Source organism: Cannabis sativa, chromosome 4 (genome assembly GCF_029168945.1).
Source record: "Cannabis sativa cultivar Pink pepper isolate KNU-18-1 chromosome 4, ASM2916894v1, whole genome shotgun sequence".
NCBI classification, from domain to species: domain Eukaryota; kingdom Viridiplantae; phylum Streptophyta; class Magnoliopsida; order Rosales; family Cannabaceae; genus Cannabis; species Cannabis sativa.
Window position 1 is genome coordinate 72403226 of NC_083604.1, and position 26380 is coordinate 72429605.

The 26380-nt window shown below is 34.1% G+C and overlaps 1 protein-coding gene across 1 annotated transcript; it reads left to right on the forward strand.

Annotated features, from left to right (window-relative positions):
- The first annotated feature begins 20992 nt into the window (after positions 1-20992).
- On the forward strand, positions 20993-25840 carry LOC115712373 (la-related protein 1C). The gene is made up of 6 exons (XM_030640640.2): positions 20993-22040; positions 22436-22958; positions 23038-23173; positions 23293-23383; positions 24501-24572; positions 24726-25840. The coding sequence occupies exons 1-6, from the start codon at positions 21477-21479 to the stop codon at positions 24957-24959; spliced, it is 1620 nt and encodes a 539-aa protein (XP_030496500.2). The 5' UTR covers positions 20993-21476; the 3' UTR covers positions 24960-25840.
- Positions 25841-26380: the final 540 nt, after the last annotated feature.

Below are 26380 nucleotides of genomic sequence, written 5' to 3' on the forward strand. Positions count from 1 at the left end.
TTTCTTGGGGGATGGCATGTCCAAGAGAGCTTGGATTTTCTCCGGGTTCGCCTCGATCCCCCTTTGGCTGACTATGAAGCCCAGGAATTTCCCCGACTTGACCCCGAAGGTGCATTTTTTCGGATTGAGCTTCATGCCGTATCTCCGGACGACTTCGAAACATTCCTCTAAGTCGCTTGCATGGCTGTTGCATGCTTTGGATTTGACGAGCATGTCGTCTACATATACTTCCATGTTTCGTCCCAGGAGGCTTTTAAACATCCGGTTAACCATTCTTTGATAGGTTGCTCCGGCGTTTTTCAGTCCGAAAGGCATGACTAAGTAACAGTATACCCCCTTATCGGTTCTGAAGCTAGTGCACTCCTGGTCTGCCGTATGCATCTTTATTTGGTTGTACCCAGCATAGGCATCCATGAAAGACAGCAGTTTAAATCCGGACGTGGCGTCTACCATCTGGTCGATCCTGGGCAGCGGAAAGCAGTCTTTTGGGCAGGCCTTGTTTAGATCTGTGAAATCTATACAAACCCGCCAAGTCCCGTTCGGCTTGGGCACCAGGACCGGATTGGCCAGCCATTCCGGATAGTATACGTCGCGGATCATGCCATTGGACAAAAGTTTATCCACCTCCTTCTCCAAGGCCTCGGCTTTTACCGAGTCGAGCGGGCGTCTCTTTTGCTGTACAGGGGGCATGTCCGGGTTGACATTGAGTACATGGGTGATGACATGAGGGCTGATGCCGGTCATGTCTTCTTGGCGCCATGCAAAAATGTCGATGGCGCCCTTCAGTGTTTTTATTATTTTATCTTTTTCCTCCGGATCCAGGCTTTTACCTATCCGGAGTACTTTAGTGGAGTCGTCGTCGCACACTGGTATTTCCTCGACGTCCTCCATTGGTTCTACGACCCTTTCGGATCCTATGCGAGGATCCAACTCGTCTTCTTCAGCCTTCTCTATTTCAGGGGGGCCCCGGACCATGAGTACTGGCAAGTGGGTGGCAACATTGTAACATTGCCTGGCCTCTCCTTGATTTCCCCTCACCGTTCCGACTCCGGCTTCCTGGGTAGGGAATTTTAGGCATAGGTGTCGGATTGAAGTTATTGCACCAAAGTCGACGAGGGCCGGTCGGCCTAAGACTGCGTTGTAGGCTGTTGGACAGTCTACCACCACGAAGGTGCAATACTTGAATGTGCTTTGGGGGGTATCCGGGCACAGGGTAACCGGGAGCCTGACTTTTCCCATTGGGATTAGCGTCGTCCCGTTAAACCCTGTGAGCTGCGATCCACTAGGAGAGAGGTCCCGGTCGGTCAACCCTATCGCAGTGAAGGCTTCTTTGAAGAGCAAGTTCACGGAACTCCCATTGTCAATCAGGACCCTAGCCACCACTTTATTTGCGATGGGGGTCTCTATGACCAGCGGGTCGTGGTGAGGAAAACGCACCGTCTTGGCGTCTTCTTCCGTGAACGTTATGGGTTGGTCCATTAGCTGAGGCCTTTGAGCCGGGAGTTGAGCGACCTCCCACACCTCACTGTGTCTTGCGGCCTCGGCATATCTCTTTCGCTCCTTTCGAGTGTTTCCTCCGATATGGGGACCTCCGGAGATCATGGCTACCCGTCCGTTAGGCCGGGGCGGTGGTCCGGGTATATGCTCGGTGTCACCTGCGGGAGCAGCTGGAGGCAATACTCCTGCTGTACCCCCTGGTGTTTCCAAAGGCATACCCCCTGCCACCTGCCCCGGATTAAGGTGGGGCAACCTATTTTTGATCCACTCATAGAGGTGGCCCAAACGGATCAGATTCTCAATCTCATCTTTGAGATTTTTACACTCATTGGTGCTGTGGCCAATGTCGTTGTGGTACTCGCACCTTTTACTCGGATCTCTCCGGGAGCTGTCTTTGTACAATGGCTGGGGTCTCCGGTAATGCGTATTCTGCCTTGTGGCAAAATATACACGTTCCTAAGAGTCCGTGAGCTCTGTGTACTGGGTGTATTGGGGTGTGTACCCCTTCTTTTGGCGCTTCTCTCCCGTTCGGGTGCTGCCCTTGGAGGACCTTTTGCTCCTCGACCCCTGGGTAGGGCCTGCTAAGCTAGCGGTCGGGGCAGCTTGTGAAGGAGTACGTCCACTTACCCCGGACGGGTTGCCGTAATGGGAAGATGCCGGGGGCAAAACTTGGCCCTGGCTGTATCCGGGAGTAGCAGAGAACTGTATGCCACTTACCGGAGGGGTCGCGGTCGGGACAGTACCCGAGGGCGATACTCCTGGCATGTATCCTGCTATCCCGGTAGGATAATAGCCTCCGTAAGCCACGATCTGGGCTTCTTCGAGGTTAATATATTTTTGGACTCGCTTCTGGAAGTCCTGAAGGCTAGCAGCGCCTTCTTGCTGTAATTCGTTCCAGAAGGGAGTCCCAGTGCGGATTCCTGCTTGGAGAAGCGCAAGCTGTTGTCCGTCGTCGACCTTCTTGGTCTTCGAGGCTTCCTCTCGGAACCTCTTGATGTAATTCTTCAAGGTCTCGGTGGGCAGTTGCTTGATGTTGGTCAAGGCACTTACCTCCAGGTTGACCTTCCTGGCAGCAACAAACTGTCTCCGGAAGTTGGTTTGGAGTTTGTTCCAGCAACCCACCGATCCTGGTTCCAATTTCTTGAACCATTCCTCTGCCGATCCGCTCAGAGTGAGGGGGAAGCATAAGCATTTGGCGTCATTGCTGACCCGCATGACTGTCATGACCCGGTTGAATCGTGACAAGTGATCACTGGGGTCGGAGTTCCCAGTATATGCTGCCATTTCGGGCATTTTGAAGTTTTTAGGGAGCTCCGCCTCCAAGATATGTTTGGCACAAGGCTCCCGATCCTCACTGTCCGAGTCGGAGTCATCTCCCTTCTGCCTCCGGGAGACTCGAGCAATATCCTTTCGAAGTATGGCAAGCTCTGCCATAATCCCTTCGTTTACAGTACCCGAGGAGACTACGGGTCTGTATCTTTTTTGGTCAAGGTGATCCCGGAGGTCACCTTGATTCCCGTTGATTTGATTTCTCAGATCAACGGGTGGACATCTCTGTCCGCCTCCTCCTCTACCCCCTGGTTCCTGGTGCACGGAAACGCTTTTCCGGTCCCCTCGATCCTGAGGGCCAAGACTCCCTCTTCGGGGCTTGCCCCTCTGCGGACCTTTCCCTTTAGGGAAATCCGAGCGGACCTTTCGCGGATCCTGCGCCCTTTTCTTTCGACCAGGGGCAGAAGTAGGGTTTTTTGTTTGGTTTTCCTCAGCAGGGTGCCTTATAGGGCTTGGTTCCCTAGGCCTTTGCTGCTGGGAATTAGGCGAAGACGTTGCTGGCTCCCCGTCGAGTCCAGCGGCCATCGCCTTGGGATGCACGTGAATGCCAGCTGCCTCCATGGCTTTCTGCATGGCTAGCATCACTTCCTGCATTTTTTGATTTTGCACTTTCTGAGCTTCGATCTCAGCTTCATGATCGATAGCTTTTTGTCTGAGGAGCACCAGCTCTTGGTAGCTTCCATCATCATAGGCATACTCGTCGAGGTGTTCCTCGTGGTTTTCCTCGGGAACTATTTCTTCTTCTTCCTCGGACTCCTCTGCTGCCCTTGAGGCTACATCTTCCTCATTGGGATCTTGAGCATCTTCTAGAGGGCGAGGATGACGTGTAGCTCTTGTCTCCACCATTATCGTGAAGTTAAATGCTTGTTGTGAAGCAGCTTTCCTCAGCTCTCAATGAAAGCACCAAAATGTTGACCGAGGTTTTCGGCAACTATTAAAATATAATTATAATAACGAGCTGTAAGAAAGTGAGATGAAGACTTTTTACGTGGTTGGGGCGTTAATGAGCCTTAGTCCACGAGCCACTGCTATTAATGGATGTATTTAATACAGATTCTACACTTGAGAGAATGTTTTTCTCTTAAATACAGAGAATGTTCTTGGTGAGTTTGTTCTCTTCTTGCTCTTTTAGCAACCAAGATTCTCTACCCCATTAAATGAGCTTTGAGGGGGTATTTATAGTGTTTTGGTGGGGTAATCCCTAGAATTGTTCTTACACATGTGTCTGTAAGTATCCATAAAGTTGGGCATTTCCGATGAATATACCATGGGTGATGCATGGTCAAATCCCTAGGTGCTGTAGGGTTTTTATGGAGAATGTCCTTTTTGCCTTATGATTGACGTGACTCTTCGCAGAGTAGCCGTCGTTAGACTTAAATGATCATTACTGTAGCGCTGCTGTTCGGGGGTTGTGCCGTCAGACTTTATTGCGTGTTACAGTCCCAACACGCTTCCTCCCATGCAGCATTAAATGCGACTTGATTTCTCGGGAGAGTCCTGACACATCCCGGAGTGCCTTCATGCTATGCTAGCTTCCCGGAGTACCTTGTACTCCGGGTGTATCCTCCGGGACCCATGCGAATAGCGCTTCCTGGTGGCATAAAAGACTTAGCAAATCTTCCCAAGTTATCTGATCCACGTGTCCCCTCTCGACTGGTCCACGTATATTGGGCGAATTTAGGAGCAACAGAGTACCTAACAGAAACAAAACTTCAGTTACCATAATCGGAAAAGGTTTAAGTGAACTAAATAATGACTAAGAAGATCGAAATTACAAAATGAAAATAACATGTCTATATGAGTATGATTTTTTTGCTATATGAGCATGATTCATCTAAGAGAAAATAGATAAACCTATAAACATATAAATATACTTAATATTAATTTTGACAAAGAAACAATTTAATTATAAACAATTCTAAATATCATCTTGACAATTTTAACCCACTAATTACTCATTAAATAACCATAATGTATACATCATGATAATTTTATTTTATTTGATATCAAATGATAGAGATTATTGAGGTTTTCAGCCATGAAAAACACACTATGATCAAAAAGTAATGCTCATTAATTGTATATTTCAAAGAAACTCTAATTTCTATGAATGTCTTTAATAAGATATAAACAATGAAGTTGTAAATTAAAAAAAAAGTAGCAAAATTTCAGTTAATATAATAAATAGAACAAATTGAAGATTTATACAATACTGGAATTTGAACTCTTAGAGGCCATTAGCGAAGAGGCAAAACTCGTTAGATCCCCTAGTAGAACACTACCTTAATGGTCTGAACACAAAAATTGTAGAAATCAAAATATGAATAAATTAGCATCATCAACAAAAGGAAAATTAAAGGAAAAAGACTTAATAATTACGTGACAAATAATTATTAATTGAATTAAAAAATTAAGATTATAAGATTAATTCAAATTATTATTCATATATTGATTCTAGAAAGAGTAAAATTAAGATTATAAGATTAATTGAATTAAACTTTTTGATATTAACAAAATTGTTGCTTTAATTTTTCATCACACTGAAAACATATTGTTTTAGCTCTATTAGACAATCATATTTTCCCTCGTAAAAAGTAATTTTTTTTTTATTATAATTGAAAGATGTGATGTTTGAGTAATTACATGTATCGTGTAGTTGAAGATTTGATGTTGAGTCATTTTTTTATTTTTATTAATGATGTTTATTATTTTATTTTTTTTTGATTTAATGAGATTTATTTTATTATATATAAATAAAAAGTGATCCATGAATTTTTCATAAACCATTTTATTTTTAATAATAAAACATTTTATTTTTAATATAAATAAGAAGTCACCCATGAATTTCTCATAAACCAAGAATTCGGTTATATAGGCACACTTTATATACAATAGATATATTTATATATACTAGCAAAAAGCTACGTGCGAGGAACGTATACTAAATTTTATGTTTGTTCTTTTCTATGTTATTTGAAAGTGAAACAATTAAAAATTAAAGAAAAATATTATTAGTTATTAGGTGAGATTATTATTATGTGTATCTAAATATTATAGTTTATAATGTTGTCAATTAAAAGTGAATACCGAATGCAATATATTAGCGTTTAAGAAAGTTTGATGATTTAAATATGTTCTTAAGTTAATCCAAAAATAAATTAAAAATTGATGTTCCAATACTTAAAGAAACATTACTTAAACGGGTGTAAGATACAAAGAAAATTAAAAATCAATCTCTAAATTGTTGATAATTGAAGATAGCATTTGTCTAAAAATTGGAGATAAGAAAACTAATGATAGTCATTGGTGGATTTCAATCTTCATTTGCTTCGATAGAGACAATAGTGTAATTTTTGTATTTTATATTTTTCATTCTAGTCGGGTCCGCATATATCTAGATTGTCCATTTTTTCGTTGATAAATTGAATATGGTAGTGTCGACAAAAAAGTGAAAATTATGTTTAACAAAAAGTGATAGTATTTTATAACAAAATACTATTAAATTATTTGAATTTAAATTATTTTAAAATACTATATTTTATTAAAATAAAACTCTATACGATTAAAATTATTACGTAACTTTAAAAAACTTTGCTCCTAGAAACTAATGCATATGTCGAGCACTTACAATCATTTGTTAGCTGTAAACTTTGTTTGGTTTTTTTCGCTATTGATGCTTGGTTTTGTGAACGTTGATTTTGTGAACTTTGATAAAAGTCACACTTTTTTTTTATTATTATTATTACTTATATATTTTGTTATTAAGTTGTGAAGAAGAAAGAAGAGAAGTGCGGATTGGAATATTATGTGTGATCCCATGGGAATGTCAAAATTGTAATAGGAAAATGAATACAATAAATAATTAAGAAAATACTATCGTAGATGTACAACAGCAAAAATCCAATCGTATTTTTTTTTTAGATTTAATGAGATTTATTTTATTATATATAAATAAAAAGTGATCCATGAATTTCTCATAAACCATTTTATTTTTAATATAAATAAAAAGTCACCCATGAATTTCTCATAAACCAAGAATTCTGTTATATACGCACAATTTATATAGAATAGATAAAGGAGAAGTATGAGGCGGTGATGTGGCACTTTAAAATTAGCTTAAATACATCTATCTATTTTCTCCTTATTTATCTCATTTTTTAATATTTTATTAAAGCATAAATTAATAAATCAATCTTTTATTATTTTTCTAATTCTAATAAATTTTCTATAAATTATAAAATACTTAAATCTATATATCTATTCTATATAAAATGTGCCTATATAATAGAATTTTTGGTTTATGAGAAATTATTGGGTGATTTTTTTTAATCACTATTATTTCTCATTTATTTCTATGTTTTATTTGATTTAATTAAAAATAATATTTATATATAAATACAATTTAAAATTGATATTTTTCTTTTCTCTCCTTAATTCTCTCAATTTTTAATATTTTATTAGAGTATAAATCTACTAATTGATATTTTACTATTATTTCTCATTTATTTCTATTTTTTATTTGATTTAATTAAAAATAATATTTATATATAAATACAATTTAAAATTGATATTTTTCTTTTCTCTCCTTAATTCTCTCAATTTTTAATATTTTATTAGAGTATAAATCTACTAATTGATATTTTACTATTATTTCTTATTTTTTTCTATTTTTTATTTGATTTAATTAAAAATAATATTTATATATAAATACAATTTAAAATTGATATTTTTTTTTCTCTCCTTAATTCTCTCAATTTTTAATATTTTATTAGAGTATAAATCTACTAATTGATATTTTACTATTATTTCTCATTTTTTTCTATTTTTTATTTGATTTAATTAAAAATAATATTTATATATAAATACAATTTAAAAAAGTCAGTCGTATGCCAAAAAATCTTTTTCCAGATAAAAAAAGTCAGTCGTATAATCAATTTATACGACAACAAAAAAAAAAGAGAAAAGAAAAAAAGAAAAAGTCTGAAATTTTTAAAAATGGAATTGAAATGTAATATAATTGAGTGTGAAAAAGAAAGAGTATAAAAAATAAATAAATTAAAATTATACTTAGGTAGATATTTTTAATTAGGTTGATTTTTGTTTTATTTAATTATTAAATAATAATATTCAAATTATATGGTTAGAGAATTATAATTAGGTAGTTAATTTAGTTTTTATTTTAATTAATTATTATAAATTAAATTTATAGGTGTAAGTAGATAGGTAAATGGGTTTTGATAATATACCCTTATTTACAACTATTTTTCCCATATCCTATTAAACTAAACTTTATCTTTGTCTCCTATTTTCTCAATCTCAAAGTCAAGACTATAAAATCTATCTCAATCAGGTTTTTTAAAAAATTGACGATATAATTATTTCTACTATAAAATATCACATGAATTTATAAACCTAATAAAAAATAAGAAAATTAAAAAGAGAATAAATAAATATAACTACAGTAATAACTAATAGATATCTTATTTAAATTTAAATTAAGATATTTTTCGTATGAATTTGAATATCAAAATAATAGTTTATAAATGTGAAATTAAAAATTATGAAGATAAATGTTAATTTATATATATAAAATTCATATATTATATAATTTAGAGAAATACTTAAAAAGAAATTAATAAGAAAATACTTGAAGGAAATTTATCTATATATTGTTAACATATTAATTAATTAATAGAATTTGATACAAATAAAAAAAAATAGAAAAAAAAAGAAGAAAAATGGATCAACAATATACCTTATGTCATTCTCTTTAAACTCAAAACTCAAATTTCGATTTCAAACTAAATCCAAAAAAAAATCAAAACTCAATCAATATACATTCATTAGTAAAAAAAAATAATCGATTTACCACATATCCATTCATCCAAACTCAAAAGCACGTATGATGTCCCTATAAAAAAAATTCATTTACAATGAACGAGTGCATATCAAAAGTTTCTTCGACCTACCACATAAATTCAAAAAGTTAGTTTTATTTTTCTGTCCAATTTTCTCATCAACCAAAGAGAATAACTAAAAGACAATTTTCATAATAGTATTATAATAAAATAAAGAACTTTTAAGGTTGTTGAAAATGCAACAATCTCAATAGTTCAGGCCAGGGACATTTTTAACGACCTTACAAGTTTAGGGGGCATGATTTGGTACATGTTAAAGTTCAGGGGCGAAATTCCTAATTAGCTTAAAATAAAATAATATTTTGTTAGTAGTAAATAAAAAAATAAATTTGGGGTGGGCTACAAAATTTTACTAACCAAACATACAAACATAGATATGAAGAAAAAAAATAGTTTAAACAAAGTGTGTTGTGTGCAATTAAGAAAAGTCTGATTATGGTACCTGATCTGGAGCCTCATCATAAGTTCATACAAAGATATCAAAAGAGAGAAGAGAGAAGACCTCAAATAATTATCTTTGGTGAGAAAACATTAAGTTGAGTTTTTATTATAGCCAGGGCCGGCCCAAGCATTGGGCAGCTTGGGCCATTGCACAAGACCCCCATTTTTCTAAGGCCCAATTTTTTTTTTTTTTCATGTTTTTTTTTTCCTATTATTTATACATAAATAAAAAAAATTAATTAAAATTTTATGAAGCAATTTTTTTTAAAAAAAAGCTACTAACAAAATTGTAGTTTTAATGTACATAGTTTTTTTTTTTTTTTTTTTTTCTAAAGGGCCCAATTTTAAAATTTCGCAAAAAGCCCCCAAAATGCTTGGGCCGGCCCTGGCTATAATAAATTTGAGCGTGTAAATTAATTAGATTAAGTTTAGAGTTTATATTATATATAGTATAATTTGAGTTTTATTTAAATACACGGTTTATAGGATTGATATTTTTGTATTTTTTTAAATTGATATTGCGTTAAAAAATTAGAAAGTAATAATAGAGTATAGAGAGATTTTAGATTCCCATATCAACCCAGGGGTTCTTGATCACGGATGCCTCTTGGAAAGATGGGAAAGCGGAAATAGCAGTGGGATGCCAGGATAGACAAATCGAGAAATGGTATTGGTCTGCTAAGAGGATTGAGGCTGAGTCTGCGATGGAAGCCGAAGCTTCGGCGATTCACTGGGCTATACAGTTGAGTCTGGAGTGTGGTTTTTGATCCATTGCCATTGCTATTGACGCACTGCTTTTGGTGCAAGCTATGGCAAATCGTAAATTACCACCATGCTTGAAAACGAGGGCGATAACGGTCAAGATATGGAGTATGATAGAGGAGTTTCTCAATTGTACCTTTGTCCATTTGAATAGAACAGATAATATGCAAGCTGATAAGTTAGCAAAGTCTGTTAGAAGTAATGATCTTTTTCTTGACTTTAAACTTAGGGAGGGGTCCCCTGTTGTGATTCCCAACTATGTTATCTTTATTTGAATAAACTACTTTTCTCTCAAAAAAAAAAAAAAACAGTGTTCATTTATTGAGTATAAATTTGAGACTGAGCATCTTATTTCGCAATTTTTGTTTTTCAAACCTTTGAGCTTTCTTGCAAAAAACTTCGATTGTTTCCTTTCCAAACTTGCATGCCCTCGTTATCTCTTACATATTTCCTGTGCATTTCAGTTGATTTTATTTCTTGTACCAGAGGCCATCAAAACCCAGTTTTACAACCTTTAGAACTTCAATCGTCAAGTTTCCCTCTATCCAGAAATTCCCATCAAAACAGTAAGTGATATACTCTTTTTTCTTTATTGATTTTTCTTTGTCTTTATAATTTCTTTTCCTTGGTTGGTTTTTCCTTATCTGCATTATTTTAATGTTTGGGTAATTTTGATTTTGTTTATCTAAATGACTTTAGGGCTAGAATATTTTAGGTTTTACGATTCATAAATTTATGGGTTTCATTTGTGCTCTGTTATTCTAGAAATTGGGATATTATTAATCATAATCATGTCCAATTTGTCCCAGAAATCACAATCCCAAAATCCTTAGAATCAGTTTGTCCTCAAATTTTTGCCTTAAAGTTTAGACCCAAAATTCATATACCCAAAACCATTCTTAAGGTAAATGATGAGAAAATTAGGGATCACCTCGTAAAAATTAACCAAGATGAAACTTCTAGTCGCTATAGGAAATTTTTGCAAGAGATAATTGAGGGTAAGCATCATTATTTGCGAGAAGCAGCTTGGCCTAAACTTTCTAAATTAATTAATGTTCCTTTAAAAAGACCATTGTTTTTACCTCCAGTCAATGTTGCTTTTTCGCTAGGTGACTTAGACTTTGAGATTATGGCCCAGAAAGCACGCAAATCAAAGACCTCTCAAGACCCTGCAGCTACCTTCGAGGCAAAACTGATCGAGTCTAAAGTTAGATCCATTGGATCATACGTCAGTGAAGTATTAAAATCATGTGGCATCAAATACAAACAAGGATGTCGAGTTAGGTCCGTTATCAAGGGAGAGTTCAGTTACTTTCCTTCTGAAAGAGTGGCTCAAGAAGAAGGCTATAGCACTAGCGAGCCATCTCAAATAGGCACTTGGGGCCTCGAACATATAAGAGCCAGGGCAGTACTCCCTCTTAAGGATTATTTCAAGGAATTTCGCAACTACCTTGGTGTTGCTCCATTCCACCTGGTACAGAATCTGTACAGAATATTGGCCAGTTTAAAAGTTTTATATCACATTCTGAAGTGGGAGTGCCTGGCCCCACTTAAAATCCTTTATTTTTATTTTGTGAAGGCCTGTCCCACAAGGAAGCAAGGAGCAGGTGGTTTTTATTACCTTACGACCCACACCAATGACCAAAGGATTATCGTGAGGTTACCCAACGAGAACAAATTCAAGGATGAATTCTTTTGGACATCATGTCTCTCTCCCATCAGCATAATTGCATTTGGAATCATACGTAAGTATTGCCTTTTCTCAAAAACTTTGTTTTAAATGTTAATTTTAATAAATGTAGGCCTTTACTAATTTTGTTTGTGTTGTACTGACATCAGTTACGAGGAGACCTGTTCCAAATTCAGAAATTGAAAAGAGGCACAGGATTCTCCTTGGTCTCCCCTTTGGGTTGCGAGCAGCTGACTTCTTGTTGCATGAGAACAATTTGAAGGCTTGTGCTCTTCTCGGCAGTAGACAATCTACTGGAGACTTCAAAGTCTCAAAATATTTAGACTGGCAACAGGTTCTAGTTCCTGCTGATGAGGAAGACAGGGATTATATTGCTCGCACTCATTATATAAACAACACAACCCCTCGGAAGTTGAAGATGATGCCTCCCGAAGTAATAAATTTAGTGCTTGCGAATGGTCTCCCACCGTACTTAGGGTCGAGCGTACTTCCTTAGTTAAATTTAAGGATAGTCAGTACAACTTTTATATTTGGAATTTTGTAGATCGCATTGCCCATATATTTGACAGTTGGTATCCTATGCACCACGTCTAATTAAGCTATAATAGTTAATACTTTGGGATTGCCCAACAATATGGTGTTGGGTTTTGTGCCCTAAATAAAATCCATTTCAATATAATCAGATTTACTAATTAATAAAGATCGGAAATAACATTTTATGTTGCATGGTTCACATGATTTATTTCATGATTATATATATATATACAATGTATGAATTCTATTTAAGTCCAGAACATATGAATTTGTTAATGATTATAGTGTTGTCAGCATAGTGGAATATAATCTTAATTATATGTTCGAAAGTTTATCCCTGATTTGTCAGAACACTGGATTTAGACTGGCATGGTATAATCAGCGATATGTATTCTTACACCTTGGATAAGTGTTATGTTCTTTTCAGGGCATTGGCAAAGTTTACCAGTATCGGATGTATGGAGTATACATCGGAAGGGACCGATATTGAACTTTGATTAGATATATTAAAATTTACTGTAATATCTATTCAATTCAATATCACCCGTTGATCCTAGATCAAATAATCTTAATCCTGATATGGTTAGGTTCGATCTCAAGAGTATTATACATGTTCTTTGATTTGTTAGTTAAGCCTACTTTTGGGTCAGGGTGATACGTACATTTTGGGAACATGATAGTATAATTGAGTGGGAGCGCTAACATAAATAAGGAGTCTATAACTTCTATAGGAATTTAGAAGTGAAACGATGATATCCTTCGAGCTTGGCTAAACAGAGATAAATGGTGGAGATCTCATTTCACTTCGCTGAAATATCATTTATACAGAGTAAAGTGTTTTAAGGATAAAATACATTGAAGGTGTAACGGTAACTTAGTGCCTATTCAATGTAGATCATCTATTAGAGGGTCATTGATCAAATTAGGACTATAACAATGGATAACTAATGATGTATCTATATCGTGGAACATATAGAGCGTTCTATATGACGGAGAGTGCAATTTCAAGTTCTAAGTGTGGATTCAATAAGGAATTAATAAGTTAGGGAATTTACTTGGTAAATTCGGTTCGACTTATTGGAAGCTCGAAAATATAGGCCCATAGTCCCCATACTAGTTGAGACCATACTGGTTGTAAGACTCAGTTAATTGATTTTAATTAATCAATTATAATTCTAAAGTTAAACTATGTCTACTTTGTGGTAGTAAATCTAGATCCTGGTAAAATATTTCTAACATATGGTACTAACCTCGATAGGGCTAATCATCCAGACTGGGACATTTCTCCTCTAAACCCCTTTAACCTTTTCATGATTACTGGTTCTAGGGAGTTCAGTTGTTATTATAGTTCTTCTTCCTCGTCAATTGAATATGGTAATTTTCTAAGTGGGAGATTATCTCACCACAATTTCCTTGTTTATTCTGTACAAGTGTTTGACACTTTATCTTTTGTCTCGTAGATATGGACTTTGAAATTCTCATATCTACCTTGGGTTCCAAGAAAGGCAAGAAGCGAGGCATTGTGTTAGAAATCTCTTCGAGGACGAACCTAGAACTGTTGAAGAGATTGAAAAAATCAACGGTTAGCAAAAAATGTGCCTCAACCCAAATGGCTATCGAGCCAGAGGTGCCTCAAGTAACCTCATCAGTTCTTATTGCGAGCACTGATGAACATGCTTAAGGGTATGTTCATCAGGTTAAGTTCTCGAGTTCACAACCTGAGAAGGTGCTCTTAGAGCCTTCCTGCCCCTGGTTCAAATCCATCACTAGAAAGACGAAAAGAAAAGGAAGGTCAAGCAATTAAACACCCACTATCCAAATGATAGAATGGGTATCAGGAAGGCCTCTCCTGAAATTGCTTGGATAGGTCCCTGCCAGACCCACCTTTTCCAGAAACCTATTTTTCCCAAATAACTCAAAGCAATAGGTCGAGAACCCAGGGGAAAGTTACCAGTATAAAGTTTAATGCAAAAATCTAGCAAGTGAAAGCTCCTTGGAGTCCTAGTGAAAGCCCCTTAGAGTCCTAATAACTCCAAATGGATATGAAGAAAATAATCTGGCCTAATGTTCGTTCCGAAATTCATCTTTCCTGGTTTTGCCCTAATTTTAGAATCCTACAAGCATGCAAATGTCTATGGAAGTGCAAATAGCCAAACTCAAACCATTCGAACAAAATCAACACTTCTAAAACACAATAAATTTCCACATAATCTTACCCTAGAAATAAAACTCTACAGGCAATACTTTACCACTCAAACATGCAAATTATCATAGACCTAGCTTGAACTAAGCATTTTTATCTTAGATACAAAATAGCAAATAGTTGACAAACTGTCAGGATACTTACTTTTTGCACGAGTGAGTAAAGTGAGGTTGTTGTGGTAATCTGCCCAAGAATGTCGAACCCAATCAATTGCACGATCGTAGTTGGCCTGAGCGTCAAAGTTTTGGTTGGCCTAAGGGTGGAACAGTTCGAGGTTCAGCGACTCTACTTCTGGAAAAATGGGTTGAACAGAGGTTTATACATATTCGGATTAGGCAGTTGAAGACTTCTTGCATTCACTGTTAGAGACGACGGTGAAAGGGAAATTTTTTTGGAAAACAAGAAATTCTGGTCTGGATTTAAAAAATGGGGGACTTTGAAAATTTGAAGTGATGTAAAAGGAGAAATGAGGTGGGAAAATCAATTTATACCTCAATTAGGATCCACGAGATTCGAAATAGACGGCCCAGATTCCTTCTTCCAAAAGCTTTGATTCGATGGATAAAAAGTTGAAAAGATGGTGTTTAAAATTCACCCCTCGCATTTATTATTCATCATTGTACGACTTGAGTACCGTACGAATTAAAGGAGGGGTTATTTCAATTGTCCTGCCCTCATTGTAACTCCTCCCAAGAAATGCGCCCCCAACGCGTGCGTGTTGTCAGCAAATACATTAAAGACGCCACATGCGTGTACCTTTAATTTATGGTCCGTTACTTGATGAAAACTCACGGAATGCATCCGCACTCCAGCAGTTACCACATATCAAGAACATACCTCTAAGAAATAGAGGAGTATTGCAAGCTCCCAGTTCTCAAATAGTCCCAAAAGCTTGGGGGTAAATGTTATCCATATTTATGAGCATGTGACACGTGACATTTAGATGAAGGAATTAGTCTCATAATTTCCCTAATAAAAATCCCCCTATGATCCTATCACGGAGAAGCCTCATAGAACTAGGAACAAGTCAAGACTAAAGAATATACGAAAGTTCCCTTGGCCTTGCCTTAGCTTCCCGGACGCAGAAGGCGTGTTGCCTCTCCGGGATCTAGAGGGGTCCAAACATGGAAGCCTACCCAGTTGATATCCAGAGGGGTACTCGAGGGGCCTAATGCGAATGTCGACTACCTTGGCCAGGTCACCAAGTGACAATTATGTCTTTTCTGACACAGGATCTGATCTTGTCCCTTACATCCCAGCATGGTAGTGCGCACACCTCCACCACTTTTTTAACATACGGATATTACAAACCTCTTCTTTTAAAGGTAAAAGCTTTGGGTGACATGTGGTCTCTACTTGTGAAGGTTAAATCTTTGGATGACATGTGTCCGCCTTGTACAAATGGTCCCTAATTGTCCAGTTGCAACATGCACGGGGACAATAATTTCTAAGGGACCCATTAGTCAACTCTTAATTTGCATGTAATTTACCCCAATAGTGGGCTTTTAGCAAAAATCCTAAGCAGGTCATAGGCATATCCATACTCGTCACTTAGCCTATAAATATCCTTTAATTTTCATACAAAGGAGAGATCACAACCAACATAGCGAAAACTCTGCCAAGTTCACTCTTCGTCTTCTTCACGAGAAACTTAAAGTACAAAATTAGGATTTCCTGTAAAAATATTGTAAACACATCAAAAATACCCTAAGAGGCTAATAAACTGACTCTAGGGCCAACCCTGAGTTGAAATGGGCCATAGGCAAAAAAAAATAAATAAATAAAAAATTAGGCCCTTACTATAAAGATAAATAGTATTTTTAAAAATTATTAAAAAAATATATATTTTTTAAAAAGCTATTTTTTTTTTATTTGGACCCCTAAAATGAGGGGGCTCTAGGCGCGCGCCTAGCCCGCCTTAGTCTAGGACTGATCCCGACTGACTTATGAACTAATATTAATAAATACCTGAACCATATAAAAAATATCTATATCTTTCAACATTTTACTAAATCTTAAAGTTCTTTAATATTTAATTCATAAAAATCTCAATGAATATTAAGTATATGTATATTGTATATAATATTAATTTAGTATTGAAAATAGTTAATTTAGTATATATATATAAATAGTTAACTAATATTTGACAATAAAAATTAATTTATTTTATGATTTTTGTATGTTTTTTTTTTAAAAAAAATTAGAGTAATAGATTTATTTTTTTCTCATTAATATATATTATATTTTTTTGGTATTTGGTATGATTTTTTTAATAAAATTTTGTATTTATTTATACCTACAAAATCAATATCATATTTAGTAAATAATTGATATAATTAATATAATACAGGATTTTTAACAAAAATGAAAAATCATATATTGTATTATTTTAGTTGGTTGAGTAGGAAATAAATAATGTATAATGTAATATTTAATTTGAATCTTATGGGCTGAAAAAAAAATGAATTTGGAGATTATATATCATCACTTTTTAAAATAAATATATCTTTTTTTTTCATTATTTATATATTTCAAAGATAAGTTTTATTTAATATAATAATCAGTATTATTGTCGAGAGTCAAATAATATATGGTTTGTTAAATAATGAGGAATTTCTTCCAACTAAAAACTCTCCTTCGGTAGTGCATAAGAAAATTATTAATGAATAATGATTGTAACACACTCATACTATATCTAACTTATACATAAATTAATGATGTGTAATTAATCTCAATCATATAATTAAAAGTAATATGACCCCATATAGTTAAAATAAATACACATTATTATGTGTAAAAATTATATATAGTTTAATTGTGTCTCTAGCATTAGTTAGAGCATCTTCAGTGTAACATCCTTCCACATCATCCAAAAATATAATATATTATTTTATCTCTCTTTCACATTATTTTTGGCACTTGTACTTCTAAAAACACTCTAATAGTATAACATTCTTCAAAAATACTATAATTATATATTAATATAAATAAGCATAACATACAATTTAAATTTCTTAACAAAAAAAATTACACTAACTTTTAAAATAACAAAATTATAATTAAACAATCTAATATAAATTTAAGATAAACTATTTCAAAATAACTCATTAAATAAATTAATTAATTTACTATTACATATATTTTAAAACGTAACAAATTATATATATCAATGTTATTAAATATATAACTTTTTTAATTATTATGAAAATTTTATATGTTTTCTAATTTTTAATAACAATAATTTTTTAGTTTTAATTTTTTATTAAAGAAATAATGATAGTATTAATACTACTGTAGAACATTCACATAGATTCTTAAAATGACATTTTTTTCCCTCTAATGTTATAGCATTTTAATATTTCGCCATTTCATCTATCCACATCAGTAAGTATCCCCTAAATTTATTTTTACTATTAGAGATGCTTTTATACTTCATTCTTATTTTAAGCCATGAAAATAAAAAGTGTAATTAAGACCCATTAATTATCTTTAGGGTGTTTGGAAGTGACTATATAATTACTAAGGTAGTAACTATTCATTATAAAATAATTACACTTTATTTTAAAATATAATATATGTTTAACACTATGTTTGGTAGGAGGTGGAGATAGGTGGATGGAGGAGGGAGAGTGATGGAAGGAGAAACTAAATCACTTGTTTGACAAGAGGGAGAGATAGAGGGAGACATTCTCCCTCTAAATCTTCAAAATTTAATCCCTTCAAATTTGGAAGGATTGTAGAAAAAGACAAAATGCATTTTGCAAAATACAATAACTACCTTTAAAAAAGTAATAAAATTTTATTTTTAAAAGGATAATTTTGTAATTCTACTAATCAATTTTTTCTTCACCCTTCATACCTCACATCTAATACCAAACAATACAAAGGAGATCAATAATCCTCTCCATCTTCTCTAATCTCTCCATCCATCATACTCTCCCTCCCTCCCACCAAACATAGCCTAAACGTTAGTGTAATTGCGTATGAATTCTTAATTTTATACGAATAGATTACTTAATTTAATAACATCAATTATTTAAAAATGATAATATTTTGTTAATCTTATAGGGCCCGTTTGGTACGCAGGATTGGACTGGATTGGATTGAAAAGGATTGGACTGGACTGGACAAGATTGGATTATGCTGAAAGTAATCATGTGTTCGGTTTAAGAATGGACTTGACTATTTTATTTATTTGCTTTTAGAAAAAAAAAACTTAAATTAAATAAAAATATATAATAATAAATTAAAATTAAAATATATAATTATAAATAAATATAAATAAATAATTCTTCGCAAAAAAAAAATAATATATCATATATAATTAAGGATATAACATAAATATATAATAAAATATTTTGTCATATTTTTTATTTAATAAATAATAAAAATAGTAAAATAAAAATACTTGAATAATATAAAATTGCTTATTTTAAACACTAATTTAATCACTAATTTAATATAAATATTAATTTTATAAAGTATTTATATAAATTTTTTAGTAATTTAAAAATAATATATAATTTTATTGTCATATTTTTTTTCTTAGAATCAATTTAAGTAACTATTATTTAATTAATAATATTCTAAATTTTAAAAACTTATGTATAATAATTCAAAATTATACATTTTCACTAATTTTAATGAATAACTTTTTGATAAAAAAATGAATAAATAAATGTGTGATAATTATTTCCTTTAAATTCTTATTAAATTTAAAATATATTAATAAAATTTAAATTAAAAAACGATAAAAAAAAAATCTCACCTGCATGGGATTATTTATCCCACCCTGTTGGATGGGATAAATAATCCCAGACAGATGAGGTTAACTGGATTAGTTATCCAGACTTCTAACATGCCCAAACACTGGATTGGACAAATTAGCCTGTCTAATCCAATCCAGTCCTGCGTACCAAACGGGCCCATATGGCTGACTTAGAGAGCTCAAATAACATGATTATTGTAAAATTATTTGGCTGAAGAAATATGTCAAATTTTAAAATTATTTAAAATTACACTTAATTTAAATTATAATAATATTTAATTACATAATGAATTAAACATTATCATATATAGTTACCTCTAATTTTATCCAAATCTAATTACATTATGATATTTCAAGCCAAACGGATCCTTAGTAACTATTATGATATAACTAGTTATTGACGAGAAACCACTTAATTAATTAGTACTAAGCACTAACCTTTAATAGCAACTATGTTCCAGAATGGAAGGTTTACAAATTCATTTTAAGACCATAAGTAAAATTTAGTGGTTCAAAAAAAAAAAAAAACAATCAATATCAGTACTGATCTATTAAAAAAAGAGTAGTTTGTGCCGAAACTCTTTTACATTTTAATTTTTATACACTTAATCTTTTTATTTATTTTTTTTTTTAGCAAAACTCTCTTATATTTTAATTTTTATACACTTAATCTCATTATTTATTTATTTTTTAGCAAAACTCCTTAAGTTTATTTTTTTTGCAAATTTAAAGTTTTAGTTAGATATTACCGTTAAATACTAATTGGATTACTACGGTATCAATTTCGAAATTTTACTGTTACATATACACAGGTGTATACAGTGGTTATATAGTTGATATTTATCGGTAATATTTAATTGGCGTGTCAAATTCGTAAAGAAAAATAAACATAGGCAGTTTTGCCATAAAAAAAAATAAGAAGGTTAAGTATAAAAAAAATTAAAAATAAGAAGATTTTTTGAAAAAAAAAATAAAGACTTTAAGTGTATAAAAATTAAGAGTTTTGCCATTTTAAAAAAATAAAAAGATTAAGTATATAAAAATTAAAGATAAGAATCTCACACCTCAAATTACTCTAAAAGAAAGATACACGTTTTTTTTTTTAAATAAAAAAGATAAACGTTTCAATATTCATAAATTTTCTTTTTCAAAAATAAATAAATAAATAATCCTAAATTTAACTCATTTGCTAAAACCAATAATCATCAATCAAACTACTGCTCTGACAAAAAAAAAACAAAAAAAAAACATTAATAATATTAGAAGAATCTGCCAGGTGGCTTCATCTTAGTAGACCTTTTCATTTTAACGGTGAAAACTAATGTTTTTTATTATTATTTATTAATTTTTTTGACGCTTCATTAAAAACCCTAACCACGGTCCAATCAAATTGCGTCGCAATTCCAAAATCCAAAATCCTATTCCTATTAGGGAAATTTTATTTACACCCCAAAATTTTCTAGAGGCACCCCATTTTAATAAATTTTATTTTATATAAAATTTATATCTTTAATTGTACTAAATTTTTTTAACTTTTTTTTTTGTAATTCATATTCTTAAAAAATATACCTATCAAACAAAAGTAAATTACATTTTAAATATTATGAGAAAAAATTAAAATAAAAAATTATATGAAATTTTCTTAGAAAAAATTAAAAAAAAAATATACATGAGTTAGAAAAAATTATGAAAATAAAATCAAAATAAGTATTGAAATTAACATAAAATAATGTGAGAAAAAATTTTAAAAAAAATATTAAGAGTAATTTTTAAAAATTATTTAAGTTTATATTTTTTTTAATAATGGGGTGTACTTATCATTTTGTGGGGTGTAAATAGAACTCCCCTTCCTATTATGATTAAATGACCTAAACAGCCCCTAATATATAAGGGCAATCTCGTAGTTTCGCACGTAACAACAATTAACCTGAAGGTAGAGGCATATTTCTTCTCAAAAGGATTCCAAAGCCCAAAAACCAAAGAGAAAAAAAGGAAAGAGAGAAAGAAAATTCAGAAGAAGAGAGCTCTTTCGCTCCTCTCTCTCTCTCTCTCTCATCCACCCTCATCTTCTCCTTAAGCGCTCTCTCTCTCCTCACTTTCTCTCTCTACATTCCTTCCCTGCGATCTGATCGCCCTAATATTTGGAACAATCCCCCTTTTCAGTCTCACATTATTCCCTTCTCCCAAACCCTAATTAGGTTTTCGTTTTTTGTTTTTAGAAGAAATTTTGATCATTTTTTAATTCCCTTTTTGCCCCTTTAACGCGTCGATCAACTCATCGTCGAGTCGACTTACCCTAACCCTAATTGTTTTTGCTTGTGTTTGGTGCTTTCCATGGCTGCGATTAATACGACTGCTGCTAATAGCAATTCCTCAGTTGCGGCGGCGGCGATTGCTCCGATGACGGCGGTGAAATCGCCACGTCACGCCAGCGAAGGTGTCGGTAGTCCTCAATCGCGCCGCGCCCCGAGGGCTTCTGGAGGTTCGGCATGGAACCAGATTGTTCGAGGTGAATCGGAGCCGATCGCGACTGTACCTTCTTCGACTTCGGCTGTAACGGAGCAAGTGGTCACCGCGACGGTTGCTGCTACTGCTGCTGCTGCTGGTGGTGGTGGTGGTCCTTCTTCTTCGTCTTCTTCTCCACCGCCGTCTGCATCTTCTTCTCCTTCTCTTGTGGAGGAGGCTGGGGTTGAGAGCTCTGAGAGTGGCACTGGCCCCAACGGCAATGCGGGTAAACGGCCCGCGTGGAACATGCCATCCAATGGGATTGTGGAGGTTGGAACGGTCATGGGGGCTGATTCATGGCCTGAATTAGAGTCTGTTAGAGCTTCGGCCAAATCATCTTCTGATTCCTTGAAAGCATTATCGGATGGATTGTCATCCGTTTCGATTTCGCAGGTACGTTTGTTTTTCGCTTCTTATTTATAATCTCATTCGTGCTTTTGATATATTTAATGTTCGATTTTGATTCAACGAGAAACAAGTATAATTGGGCTATCTTCCTAACCCAGTTGAGATTAGGTTTGTAATCGTGAGTTTCTTTCTTAGTACTGTGTATCGCCTTAGAGGTCTATAATTAAGGGTTCTTTAATTTCAAATTTATTTGGCTAAAACAGTGTAGGATTTGTAAATAATAAAAGAAGATTGTTTAGAACTTTGATCACTGTTTATGAAAGTGGAAACAACAGAAGATTATTGTTGCGATGTTGAATCAAATTTAATATACTAATCCTCTTTAATTTCAATATGTGTGCTTATAACACCGAATAATGGAATGTGCATTAATGCTGCAGAGTTCTGGAACCACTGTGGCTGTGGCACCCACAGCTGCCCCCACTCAGAAACATGCACATCCTACCCCAACCCCCAGCCATGCTGCAACTGCTCGCCAGAGGTCATTTAAGCGTAACAACTCAAACGCATCCTCCAACGGTTCCTCCTCTCAACCACCAGCACCAGCCAATCAAGCTGTTGATATGGCTTCTACAAATCCCTCTCCTAGGGAACATACACAAAGGAGTGGATTTGGCTCTCACTCTGATGGAGGTGGTGATCATCTTCAGCAACGGAATTCATTCAGAAACAGGAATGGTGGTATGCACCCGCGTGGAGATGGTTCTCATCATCATAATTATGGGAACCGGCAAGATCGAGGGAATCATGATTGGAATAACCGTAGAAGTTTTAATGGTAGAGACTCACACATCCATCACCAAAGAGGGGTTCCTAGAGTATATCATGGTCCAACACCTCCTAGTCCAACCTTTATTCCTCCACATATCCGTCCTTATGGTACTCCTCCCATGGGCTTCCCAGGTAAGCTAACTTATTAATAATTTTATTTCTAGACATGTTTTCACATACTCTTAAATATTCTATGCTTTCATCTTTTTAGGAGAACTGGGACCTCCAATAGTATATCTTCCTCATCCTCAGTTTGGAGTAGGAGCCTCAATGCAGCCTATGTTCATCCCTACTCCAGATCCTCAGTTACCCTCTAAGATTGTTAACCAGATCGATTATTATTTTAGGTACTCATTGGTCTTTAAATGTAATAATGTATCATTTTATTTCAATCTCTCTGTTACCATTGTGCCTTTTTCCTTCTTAATGTCTAACTGTGGGTGCATCTCTTATTCATTTGATGCAGTAATGAAAATCTTATAAGAGATACATACTTGAGGCAGAACATGGATGATCAGGGATGGGTTCCTATCACCTTAATTGCTGGTTTTAACAAAGTGAGTTTGTTTAGGATGTTTGAGTTGTTTCATTTATTGTCTTAGCAATCTCCCTTCTCCTCTCTTTCTCCTTGTCTCTGTTTCTATTTATACTTCATGTTCTTCCTTCTCTGCTGCTTTCATTGGACGCTTCTGTTTTTTTTTTTTTGTTGTGTCACTTTACTTTCTAATTGTATTTGTAGGTGAATTTAACTACAAGTTTTTCCCCATATTCTCTTTTTCCTTTTCTTGTTTACTAATTTTTGAAGTTGTGGTTATCAATTACACACACTAGCCTAATACACTAGGTGGTTATCTTATTACCTCGCTAAATTGGTTATGTGAACATGTTGATAATATCTTCAGTTTTTCTCCCAATGTTTTAAACCTGCAATGTTATTTACCTCTCTTTTTTATCATGTTACCTTATTTGTGATTTTCTCTGAGGATTGGCTGTTATTTCATAATTTCTTTTCTTATGGCCATGAAATAGCAGTTTGACCTTATATTTCCCTTGCATGAGTATGTTTTTCTGTTTGGCAAATAATGCATTGCATTAATGTTGGCTCCATGTTATCCCAAAAGATGAAGTCTTCTTGTTTCATGGTGTTTAGTATGGGTTAAATTTCTTCTAATAATGGTCTCCACTGAAAAATGTGGCTTTGATACGTGTTTTCAAAATCTTATATAACTATTGAATTCATTTAAGAAAAGTCATAGTCATAAGGAAGCAATGAGGTCAACAGAGAGTTTTGTTGTGTGTGTCCTGATGTTAGTGCACTGGATATTGTTGCATGCCACGTGATTAATTTTGACTTACTTATTTTACTTTGTCTGACAAAAGTCTACTGAGTTAGCTTCCGACTGAAAAAGGAAATGGAATTTTCCTAGACATGATGCGAAGCCTAATTTGGAAGAGAACCATTAGCAGCAGAGGTGGCTTTTAGGTGTCATTATGTTTAATAGTTATACTATACTGTCTTGTTAGGTTCATAATGTAAAATTTTGTTATGTTTTGAAAACTATTGCAATATTTTGTCTTGCAAGTTGGTTGGTAGATTATTTTATTTCTTTTTACGGTCCACTTTTTTCGTGAAATCATTGCAACTACAGTTTCTTTCTATTATTACTTCTACAGGTTCAGCTTTTGACTGACAATATTCAACTTATATTGGATTCTGTGCGGATGTCTAGTGCTGTGGAAGTACAGGTATTTGGACAAATTACATGTTTGGTTCTCATATAGTTTGAGATTTGATGGTTCTTTTCCAGTCTTGGATTGCATCATAATGACATTTTTTTAGTAGTCACGTGAAATGTTTTTCTGTGCTAATCTTGTTTTTCTTTACCTTGTATTTACCAGGGTGATAAAGTAAGGAGGCGCACTGATTGGAGCAGATGGTTATTACCCCAAACTCAGCTTCCTACCGTTCAAAGTCCCCGTACTCCTGGAAGTTCCTCCAGTCAAAGAGTTGCACTGGAAGAGCTGAGTATTAACAACAGTAACAGTGCTTCAAACACCTACCAACCTCAGCTTTCCAATGGCGATGGAAGTGCTCAAGCTGGAGCAGAACGCTCGTTTTCTGGAAGAAATTAAAGTAAGAAATGTGCATCAATGCACATATTCTTTTTGATAAAGAAATGAAGGGGAGGATAGGGGAGGAGTTGGATGAGCATGGGGGTTCTAATGAGTGTCCTACAATGGCATGATGAAACATGCTGTCTTGCGGGGAAAATACAATGACAGAATAGAATGGGTAAGGACAACCACTAATTAAGGAACAGAAGAAAAAAAAAAAGAAAAAAAAATTAGTACTCTTTTATGACTAATTTAGTGGCATGAGTTTTATGGGATATTGAATGTTTTTTGATGGGGTGTTTTCTTCTTCTTAGTTTTTTTTTTTTTTTTTAAATTTTTTTAAATTTTTTTTATTATTATTATCTTTGAACTTCCATGGTGGCATATGCTTTTTACTGCTTAGTTGGGGGGAATTTTTGATACCTGTTCCCCTTACCGCCCCTCAGCCGGTTTTTTAGAATCTTTGGGGCCATACTCTCCAATTTTAGGGGAGAAACATGTGATTTTGTGAGAGTGTTGGAAGAAAAGCATTTTCAGGAGTTGTCTGCATACTGAATGGGGGTGGGTGGCCTTTGCTGGATGCTGGTGCTCGTGCCGCTAGGTTTGCTTTGTCACTGATGGCAATATATTATTATGTTCCTGTCTTTTTTCTCTTTTTTTTTTTTCTTCTTCCTTCCCTTTAATAACACATACTTTTCAAAATTCCATTTATATGTATACCTTTTATCTTCAAACCCTTTGAAGATTTTACTGCATAAATGGTCCCTGAGGGAACATACTACCTTTGATTTCTCCAGATTGCAAGACTGGATGTGGTTGGGATATTTAATGTTTGATGATTAAACTGAGGACCTTGTGGAACTATTTGCTCATTTGATTTTAACTTTTAATTCCTTAAATTTTCTTCCTAGTATTTAATACATTTCAGATGACATGAATTTGATCTTAGTGTCTACATTCATTTATTGATTGATTGGTGACATGGCTTAGCTGCTGCTTTATACTGATTGTGTGTTAAAAATTATGTCATTGGATTTGGTGTTTGTGTTGAGGGGTGGTCTTCGTTTCACAGATTTTCTTCCTTTGAAATTTATAGTTGGTTATGAATTTGCCTAGTAATTATGGAGGAGATACTTTTAATATGGTCATGTGAAAATAGGTTAGGGTTAGGGTTTGTAATCTTGATGATGATTTAAATGGGATTGTTGAGAATGGCTATACTCGAGTAGTGATTAAATTAACCACTTGGGGTTAGCTCAAGTGGCCATAGGTGAATGTGTGAGTGTTGGAGGTCCTGGGTTCGAGTCCCAGGTAAAACATGTTGTAATATATAAACGCTTAAATCAGAAAAAAAAAAAAAAAAAAAAAGAGTAGTGATTAAATTGTGTTCGTTCATAGGTTAGGCTATAGGGGTTGTGTTCCATTTCTTCAATTAATGT